The 10,744-nt window shown below is 40.3% G+C and overlaps 1 protein-coding gene across 1 annotated transcript in view; it reads left to right on the top strand.

Moving 5' to 3' along the window:
- Positions 1-10,214, top strand: part of camk2b2 (calcium/calmodulin-dependent protein kinase (CaM kinase) II beta 2) — a 57,894-nt gene extending 47,680 nt beyond the window's left edge. The window contains exons 15-21 of the mRNA XM_084746715.1: positions 782-850; positions 3,472-3,516; positions 4,179-4,227; positions 5,842-5,917; positions 7,526-7,620; positions 7,714-7,950; positions 8,837-10,214. Coding sequence (XP_084602841.1) covers positions 782-850; positions 3,472-3,516; positions 4,179-4,227; positions 5,842-5,917; positions 7,526-7,620; positions 7,714-7,949 — 570 coding nt within the window. The 3' untranslated portion in view covers position 7,950; positions 8,837-10,214. The remainder of the gene's footprint in view (positions 1-781; positions 851-3,471; positions 3,517-4,178; positions 4,228-5,841; positions 5,918-7,525; positions 7,621-7,713; positions 7,951-8,836) is intronic.
- The last annotated feature ends 530 nt before the right edge of the window (positions 10,215-10,744 follow it).

Consider the following 10,744-nt stretch of genomic DNA (forward strand, 5'->3'; position numbering starts at 1 on the left):
TTTTGCGTCATTTTTTTGTCTTTTACGTCTTGATACCCCTTTTATGTTTTGTAATGTCCTTTATGACTTCATCTTATTATTATATCTTTTTTGTCTTGTTACATCTTTTTTTTTTGTCTTTTTTATGTCTTATATGTCTTGTCACATCTTATATGACCGTTTTGTCTCGTTACATCTGTCACACTTGATCTTCACTGTCAGTTAAACCACAGAATCATCTTTTCTTCGTCTTTGTTTGTTCTGCTGAGGTTGAACTCAGTCTTGATGTTGGCAGGCGGCACTCAGTGATACAAAACATATATTGATATTAAATACTAACAAGCCTGTTTTGAAAATGTAAAGAGTATAAAGTACAGATATTTGTGTTAAAATGTTGCCAGTAAACATGAAAAAATTGTCTCATACTCGGGTAAAGTGCTGTTACCTGCCGCCATAAGTACAGAAATGAAGTATTTAGTTACTTCCCAGCTCTGCTGACATGATGAATTGTGTAAAACCTTTCTGTCTAATTAATTCTGTAGTCATAAATGTGGGGAAGCCTTTTTTGGATCCACAGCCTGTCTGGTTTTTGACTGACTGCTCTGCAAGTTGGACGACTGCGCTTCACCTATTTTTGTCTCTGGAGCGCTCTGCTGCTTCTGTCTGCTATTTTTACCTGTATTACACTGTTTTTTGGGGTTTTTTTACACAGTAACTACCGACTTTACAGCCAGCAGATGGCACCTCTCACCGTCGCTGCTGCTGCTCAACACTAATGTAACACTTTGTGTTTCCTGCACAGCCGCAGACAAACAGCACGAGAAACAGCATAGTCACCAGTCCCAAAGGCAACGTCCCCTCTGCTGCACTGGTATACAGCTCTGTGTCTGTCCGTCTGTCCGTCTACCTGTCTGTTACACCTTTAAAAAATGCAGTGTGTGTGTGTGTGTGTGTGTGTGTGTGTGTGTGTGTGAGAGTCAGAGAGATGCAGAGTGGTGTGTGTGTAGTTTTGGATCAGAGTGATTTGAGTACAATTTGGGAAATGCACTTATTCCCGCTCTTGCCAAGAGTTGGAGGAAAAGATCGATAACACTCTCATGTCTGGACATTAAAGGGATAGTTCGGGGTTTTTTAAAGTGAAGGTTGTACTTATCCACGATCAGTTCCTCTGGAGAAATGAACCCATGTGGTCACTTATTTTTATGTAATTAAATTTTTTTCTATATTTTTTTTATAGATATATGAATGCATATTTATTTGTCTTTTTCTTTTCTTTTTCTCATTCATTTCTCTTTTTCCCTGAATATCGGGGTGTTTGTGTGTGTGTGTGGCTGTTTGTTCCTTAAATGCCAAAAACCAGTAAATATAACATTATATATAAAAAAAAGAGGAAACTGCCTTTTTATAAATATTGCTCTCTCCACAGCCACCACATTTTATATTGTTTAGAACATGATTGGAGGTACACTTTCTATGCAAAAATGCAGTTTTCAGCTGGTCAAATAAGGAGATTTCCCACTTTTCTGTGTTCATTATTATACTTAACTGAATATTGTTGGTTGTGGACCAAAACAAGATATTTTAAGACATCACTTTGAACGTTGAGGAACTGGTATTGAAATTTTCTGGCATTTTATAGACATTGCAGCCCCAGATTAAACGAGGTCATTAGCTTTAGGTTCATTTGTAAAGGGGCAAGTAAAAATTGACTTCAGGCTAGTGGAAAAAGTTAACATTGAACCCTAATTGAGAAGATAATTGACAGATTAATTGACAATGAAAATAATCTTTAGTTGCAGCGCTAAAAGAAAGTCACAGGTGTTATCGGTGGATGGATCCAGCTGTTTCCTCATGTTTCCAGTCTTTATGCTGAGCTAAAATAATCGTGTCATTCCTCGAGCTTCTTATTTTACTGTTAAACATGAGAGTGGAATCGATCTTCTCACCTCACTCTGAGAGGCTCGTGTGTCTGTTTGTGTCTTTTATTTTTCATGAGATTTCTCAACAGATTTCTCTGGTTTCATAATTACACAACAGTGACACTGTTCTAGATTGTGTATTGTGTTTAAAATGGTAAGCATTGTGTTATTTGTGTTCTTCTGTTTTTATCTTGTTGTCCCAGAAAAAGACCAAAACCAACAACATGTTAGTCCGTCTCTAAATACTTTCTGACTTCCTGTCTGTGGCTCTGTGGTTTCTATAAAATTATATTGTTATTAAATGTTACTAAAATAGGAGGAAATTGTACTGTTTGTATTATTGGGGACTATTTTTAGCAGCGGATTAATCCAGAGTTGTAAAGTCAATACATCCAGTGTTGGTTTTGGTCTCTCTTTTTTTTTTTTTTTTTTTTTTACCATTGTTAACAATAAGAAAGAACTGAAATATCACCAGGCGTGTCCTTTAAAAACCTTGTGCAGAATTTACTCTGTGTAGGATACAGTACCATTTTTATTGCAGAAAAGTTGTATTATATGTGATTCAATCTTTATGAAATGGGACAAAGAGTGATAATTATAATAATAATAATCATTAGCATTGATGGTTTCATTTGGGAACTCTTACAGCCATCGTCCATCATGAACATTCAGACCTTTGTGTCATGACTGATATGCAGGGAAACAGTGGATAGATCCATAAAACGAGATCCAAAACAGGCAGGTTAGAAAGTTAGAAATGCAAGGAAACAAAGACACAACGCACATGATGACAGCTTAACAATCTGACAAGGAGTAAAGGACATGGACAGTTAACTGCAGGACAGATGAGCAGAGGTGGGGACTCACAGGACGTAGACTCGAGTCGCAAACACCAGTGACTCGTGACTTCACTTGGACTTTTTGACCTGAAAATACTTGAAACTTTCCCCACAAGTCCAAAAATTAAAGTCTGTTATTTAAAAAGTGAACCATGATGAACTAAGGTCACATTATGAGAACAAGTTGGAGAGTTTCAGTTTGCGAAACTTGTAAGTAGAGGTGAATATTAACGTAGTTATTAAACAAATGCTAAGCTAATGTTAGCATAAGAGCTAAATAGTTAAGGACTTGGGACTTGCCGGTCTTGACTCAGCCATGTCTCCTAGAAAATACTGTTCATGTACAAGAAATTTAGAACTGCAAATGTTTTTTGGGAATGTTAGGGAATTTAGGTAAGTAACGGTAAGTCCTTGAGGTTACTGGCGTGACCCTTCACTAAGCCCCGCCCTCCTTAGTTACTGTTGCTACGCCTTTCAAGCTTTCCATTCTCACACTGTATTTATGCAGTTTGCAGTGATAACTGTGGCAGATTTAACATCAAAACTGGGAGTTAATTGTTGAAACACAAGACAGGAGCAGATTGTGACACTTTGTCTCTCTTCAGAATTAATATATTTCACTCATCTCTCCTTCTTCCCATGTAGTTGCATCCTGCTCTCTAATAAACTCTCATTTTGTCATCATGAAACATCCCCTCCCTCTCTTTCATCCTTTCTCTCCATTCTTCCTCCAGGAGCCTCAGACTACTGTCATCCATAATCCAGTAGATGGGATCAAGGTACATCCTCGTCCCTTCCCTCCATCTCTTTATTCCTTGTCCTTTTTTTCCATTTCTCATCCTTGTCTTCCTCACTCCGTTTCTCGATCTGTGTGGGCAAAAACGTGCACTTTTTGCAGGATTTGTTGTTTATTTCGTTGAGTGTCTTTACGTATCTGTGTGTGTATCTGTTTTTTGTGTGTGTGCATGAGAGAGGTGGAGGGAGCGTGGAGCTGCTGTGGTGGTGTTGGAGGTGTTTGGTTGTCTTACACTGCCCCTCTGTGTTCAGATCAATGGAGCTCAGTGGTTCTTACTGCTGCTGCTGGCTGAGCAGTCCATGTCACCAGATTAACCCTCACCGCACTGTTTCAGACTGTGTGTAACAGTGGCTGACCGTCATGTGATGTACACTCGTCTGTGGCAGCTCAATCTGTAGACGGGATTGTGCCGCTGAGTCACACCTACAGCTCTGTCTCTTCTTTATTTTTGGCAAAATCGTGGTGTTGAGATCGAGTCGTGTTGTAGATTTGATGGCAGAAAATTGACTGGTGTGTGTGTGTGTGTGTGTGTGTGTGTCTGCGTGTGTATGTGTGTGTGTGTATATACCAGCGCCTGTGGGTGTATGCATGTCTGAATTTCATTTTTTAAATCGTAATTAGCATTTCTGTCTGTGCATTCTGCAGGAATCGTCTGACAGCAGCAACACCACTATTGAGGATGAAGATGTGAAAGGTCAGTTTCAAACCAAACTCCATTCACAAATTTATCAATTTAAAGTTTATTTGTTTACATGCAAATGTAGCATCTCTGAAGAATATTTATCCATTACATTTCAAAATTCAAATGAATCCCTCTTCACATCGGCATGATTTAGATCCACTGTACAGAACTTATTTAAAGGGACAGTTCACCCCAAAATCAAAAATACATATTTTTCCCCCTACTTGTAGTGCTGTTTATCCTTCTAAATATTTTTGGTGTGAGTTGCAGAGTTTTTGAGATATCAGGTGTAGAGATATCTGCCTTCCCTCCAGTATAATAGGACTAAATGGCTCTCTTGTGTCTTGTGGTGCTCAACGCGTTGAAAGCATGAAAAATTCAAAGCCAGCTCTTTTCCAGAAATCATGACCCGGTTACTCAAGATAATCCACAGGCCTTGATGTGAGAAGTTTCATGTTTCTGCAGTAGATTCAAGATTCAAGATGTTAATTGTCACACCAGTTATACAAGTACAATCATGTGAAAAAACCTGGCTGGAATAAAGAAAAGCATTGCACAGACTTTATGTTTATGATCTACTTTCTTTTCTAGAAGAAAGAAACTAAAGTAACTAGGTCAAGATTTTTGGAAAGAGACATTGCTTTTGAGTTTTGAAATGTACTTAATGTATTTTTGGTAATTTGAGCATCACAAGCCAAGTGCAATTTAGTCCCATTATATTGGAGAGAAGACAGACATCTCTACACCTGATATCTCCAGATCTCTCCAACTAACCCCCCAAAAATCTAGAAGTTTAAACAGCGCTGCAGGTAAGAGGAACTGTCCCTTTAAAAACTAGACTTAGTAATTTAGTGCTACTTCCTGCTTCTCTACATCTCAGAGGGAAATATTTTATTTTATTGTTTATTTGCACATATATTTATTAATTAAGGTTTTTATACTTAAAGCATACAAAAAGCTCATAAAGTATTAAATGCAAATTGTAAATAGCATAACTGTCACAGAGGACATTTTACTGCGCTGAACAGGTTAAGTACATTCTTCTGATTTTACTTTTATACTTTCAATACTTGTAACAGAGTATTTTTACTGTAGTTTTATTTAAGTAGAGGATCCTGCACGACAGACAGACAGACTGTCAGAGAGAGATAGAGACAATCAGAGCGAGCTAAGCCTTCCTGTCAGTGTGGGGAGGAAGCAGCGAGGGGAGAAGGACACAGTAAATCTCATCTAAAGGGCTGGGACAAGAATAGCGTGATGAGCCGGAGCAGCAGCCTCCTCACATGCAAACACAAAGAGATATGATACGTGATGGATGGAGGCAGAGAACAGTGACGGTAACAGCAGCCGGACGGAGACGGAGGGGACGGTTTTATTCTTGAAAAGACAGGCGGATATCTGGGAGAGGATCATTTGAGAGTCATGAGGGAAACCGCACAACTTTTCTGAATGGGAGTAGTTTGAATGCGTGCAGTAGCATGGAGCATATCTCACTCACAGATGAACGAGAGTTGACTGATGAGATTTACAATGAGTAACAAGCTGCTAGGTGAGTCTGAGTCCGCTCGTGAAGAAGTTTTTAGCTGCTGACTTTATTCTCACATTGCATTTGTTTCTTCTCTGCAGCTCGCAAACAGGAGATCATAAAGATCACAGAGCAGCTGATTGAAGCTGTCAATAATGGAGACTTTGAGGCCTACGCGTGAGTCCGCCGCTCATTCTTTGCCTTTCTCTATAAAAAAAAAAAATCTCCACAGACGTGTAGGAGAAGTCTGATTTTATCCTGTGAAATGAAAGCTCTCCGTCAGCCGCAGAGAAACCATTACTGTGATTGACACACAAATGTGTTTTGTCTCTGTATTAAAAGATTAAAGAGTAATTGCAGCCATTGTTTTATCCTCTCTCTCCCACCGTACCACACAATTAAGAATAATGCTGAGCTGAGTGACAGAGGGGAGGCGGGGGGGGGGGGGGGCTGCGATGGAAGCCAGTAAAAAGAAAATATGATGAAAAGTCATGCATGATAAAAATGAAAAACCCTCAAGGTGAGTCAAACTGATGAGACAGTTAGTGGTGGAATGAAACTATTTTTCCATGTTTTGTCTGTAATCCGTCAAAGTACGTCCACTGAAAGTGGCTCAGATTGTTATTTTAAGTGTCTGATGACATTATGGAAAGGATCCATGGAGAGAAAGACCTTTTTGATAAAGAGAAAGATTTTTTTTAAACTAGAACGAGAATTTATTGGTCTGTTCAAAGCCACTAAACTCCACTTACAGAAACAGTCATTTACTCACTTCATTCAAACTCAACAGCTACATTTTGCTGATAATACTTACATGCTTTTGTTTAAGTACGACTTTGACTTTATAAGAGAGAATTTATTATGAGAGAATATTTCTTTCACTTCTGGAAACTGTGGAAAAGTTGAGTCTAAATGACAGGATACTAAGTTAAGAGTTTTAGTGTCTAAATTATGAGATATGAAGTACAACTTTTCAGTAGGGAAAAAGTAGTTCCTACATAAAATTGCGCAGATCATGAATAGCGTAATGAAAGTCTTTTTTGCTTTTGGAGAGAAGTCAGACATCTGATTTCTCAAAAACTCTGCAATTCACAATAAAACTATTTAGATAAATAAATGGCACTAAATGCCAGTGGAGATGTATTTATTTTTGATTTTAGGGTGAATTGTTCCTTTATTTTGACTTACTAACTCAAAATTGTAACACAGTGAGTCAAAATTACATATTATTTAAGTTTTGTCTCAATAAGTCAGAATGATGACATACTAAGTGACTTTCTGGGATTTTCATTTTTATCATGTCAATCTTTCCATTAGTTTCTTTTCCTGGTGGAAATTAAGGGTTTCTTTCCATGTCAGAGTGATACTATGATGTCATCAAACAGGGGCATGACCAAAGTGGGCAGAAGAGTGAATTTTCTTGTTTTCCAGATTTATATGATTCACACTGCACTTCTTCTCGCTCTGGGTTAAAGCCTCTGTACAGCCACACAGGTGTTTTCCGTTAAACCTGGCTGATTATCTTCTTCTAATTTTTAAGCCCCGTTTCCCACTGGCAGCTTTTAGCCCCGTGTTTAGTCGATTTTCAGGGGCTAACCTCACAAACTCAGGGCTAACTCTGCTCAGGAGCAGGGCCAGCTAGCCCTAGGCTAAAGTCAGGCCCACTTTGACATGTACCAGGATTGTGCAGTGTGAACGTTTTTTTTGTTAGCCTGGGGTTAACATTTCCTTTAGCTTGGGGCTAAATATGGTGGTATCCTGACTTTATCCTGCATGTTCTTACAGGAAGATCTGCGACCCTGGTCTGACCTCGTTTGAACCAGAGGGGCTGGGTAACCTGGTGGAGGGAATGGACTTCCACAGATTTTACTTTGACAATCGTAAGAACTACAGTTAAAAAAACATTGATGATGTGTTCATGAAGTGACTGAGTTGTTGATAAAATTCAAAGTCAGGCCCCTCTCTCCCGTCAGTCCTCTCCAAGAACAGCAAACCCATCCACACCACCATCCTCAACCCCCACGTGCACATGATCGGGGACGACGCCGCCTGCATCGCCTACATCCGCCTGACGCAGTTCGTCGACGGGCAGGGCCGCCCTCGCTCCAGCCAATCAGAAGAGACCAGAGTATGGCACCGCAGGGAAAGCCGGTGGCAGAACGTCCACTTCCACTGCTCAGGAGCTCCTGCTGCCCCGCTGCAGGGATGAGGTACAAACACCCGTTCATCACCTCAGGTCTTTACTGATAAACTAGTGTCTAATGGTTTTTGTCATGGGTGTGTGACACGCCAGGTGAGTTCTGATCCCCTGGTATCACTAACGCCCTGAACAAGTTGTGTGATGAGAACTGTTCTTCATTAAGAACTTTTGGGAGATAATTTGCATGAGAGTAGGATGAGAAGATTTGGGAGCAAATGTGATAAAACAGCTGGATTTCTGGACAGTTGTTGCATGTGAACACTGTGAAATAGGACAGTTGTGTTTCCTGACATGTTCACGCAGGTAAACCTGTAACGAAGCACATCACTGGTGTGTGGGCTCAGACAGAAAACAATGGCTGTGGGTGTTTTGATGTGCGTCACACACCGCCAGTGTTTCCCTTTAATCACTTAGGGACCCTTTGTTTCTTTCCTGGCTCCACAAAATAGGGGAAAAATCATTTTTTTCATCTGGTTTTACTACAAACCAAATCTGAGGCAGAACCATTAAGACTGAACTCCCATCAAGGTCTCCTGTAGTGTCTGACAACATGAAGTAAAGGATCACTACGGGCTTAGACCTTTTTCAGGCAGGATCAGTAATTTTATCTCGCAGAACAGGGGAGTTACTGGTCTCCTGCTGCCTCAAGGCAAGGAAAGTTTATTTATATAAAACCATTCAGACACAAGGCAATCCAAAGTGCTTTACAGGAGCGTAGAAATACATTAAAATTAAATGCTAAAAGAACAAGTACGAACAGTAGCATGGATATTTTCCCTGATTAACAGGTCAAAAGCAACACACATTCTGGATTTTTCAGCGAGGGAGAAGGAGTACAGATGAGTTTTAAGACTGTTTGCAGATCAACTTGACCGTTTTTTCTCCTTTGTTTCCAGACACGAGACTGACGAGGAGGCCGAGAGGAGCAGAGAAGGAGTAAGTGGATCATCTGAGAGAGCGAATCAGCGCTGAGAGAGAGGTGCGGGTGGATGGAGGGTGGATCAAAGGAGTCTGAAGAGTTTTTTTTGGGGGGGGGGGGATCACGGTGACGTCTGCACTCTGCACACCCACCTCGCTCTTCTCTCTCTGTCTCTCTCTACAACCACAGACAGTCGCACCGACGCTCCCATCGGCAAAAAAAAAAAAAAAACCTACGCTACTGCAGAGGGTGCATCAGCCAAAAAAAAAACAGAAAAGAAAAAGAAACTCTTAAAGCCCGGCGTCTTGTCTTCGAGTCGGCCCCGTTCGTGGCCTGGACTACACCCGTCCTCCTGTCCTTGAGCGTGGCGCTCTCCTGTCGAAGATTTCCCCTTTTACTTCTCCTCAAGCCTAAAATTATTGTTCCTTACTTCTAGTATTATTATGGCTGCAGTCTATTGTTGTGCTCTTTCAACTGTACAGTATATTTCTTAGTCCTTTTCAACCTCTCATTCTGGTATCATCTTCTTCTTCTTTTTTTATGATGACGAGCATGACTCTTACCTGTGTTCTTCTTCTTACCAGTGGCTGTTTTTCTGCACGACTAAAGGCTGCCTGTGTGAAATGAACAAACTGTACCACCACGTGTCTCACAGAGAAAAAGAGATCGGTGGGTGTATTTAATTATCCCTTTTGTTTTGTTATTCAGTGGAGCGTTTGTTTTTTTTTGTTTTGTTTTTTTTCTCTGTTCTTTTGTCCCTCTTTCTCTGGAGTGTAGTTGACCCCTGAACCGACGCCTCCGTGTTTGCACCGGACCCCTCTGAGCCGCTCTGTGAGACAGTGAAAACCATGCAGCATGCTAAGATATTACTGTCGTTCTTAATTGATTCTCTATGTACTGAACATTGCAAGCTAACTACTGAGATTATGACAATGGGTGAGATTATAGTATCACGCTGTTTATGTAAATTTGCAGTTTCATCGTGGTGACTTAACTACAATTATGCTGTAGATGGTATTTAATTGCATGATATTCCGAGTTAATAACATTGGTAAGTTGGGTGTTATCGTGCATTTTGTTGATTTTTCTCTTTTTGGACTGAACTGTTGGTGAGCTATAATCTATTGCCTCTATTTTCTGGGCTTTGTAAGTGCATAAACTATTTTTTTGTGTTAATATGATAGCGTACTATACGAGGAGGCAGAGGAAGATAGTGAAAAAATATGCCTTTTGAAGAAGTCGCTGGTTCCAGATGTTTTAAAAATGGCTCTTTACTGTGTCAGAGACAAAACTATGGAAGCCCTGAGAGGCAAGTGAGAAAAGACAGGAAGTCTAAGTTGTTTTCTTTCCTGTGATTATGACTTAAGATCAGGTGGGAAAAAAAGGTTTTGCCAGGTGAGATATGTTTTCCAGGATCAGTTTTTCAAGTGTTTGTTGTTGTTATACTCATTTTGGCCACAAGAGGCTGAAGTGCACCACTAAAACATGGATGCTTTTGTAGCCGAAATGCAACCAAAAAAGCAAAACTTTATTTTGTCTGCAGATGACATGGTTCTGTTTGCTTCCTCAGACCATGACGCTCAGAACGTTTGTTCCAACCCTCACCTGCGTTCATGAGCTTCCTTCTCGCTTCTTAACCTGTCTGCAGCAGTGAAACACGGTGGAACTGACCTCACTCGACTGTTTACTGTGAGCTGATTAGTCTGTCTGTCCACAATGATTGCTGACTGCAGGAGAAATGCACTTTAAAGTGACTTCATGAACGTATAGAGAGGAGGGGAGACAAGAAGAGAGACTGGAGGAACAAAACAGAGAGAACCGTCACACACAGCTGGTGTCACTGGCTTTTAGCTAGTTGCTCATTAGCTTACAGCTAGTCTTGTGT

This window comes from Lutjanus erythropterus, chromosome 20 (assembly GCF_056507025.1).
Source record: "Lutjanus erythropterus isolate fLutEry1 chromosome 20, fLutEry1.hap2, whole genome shotgun sequence".
NCBI classification, from domain to species: Eukaryota; Metazoa; Chordata; class Actinopteri; order Lutjaniformes; family Lutjanidae; genus Lutjanus; species Lutjanus erythropterus.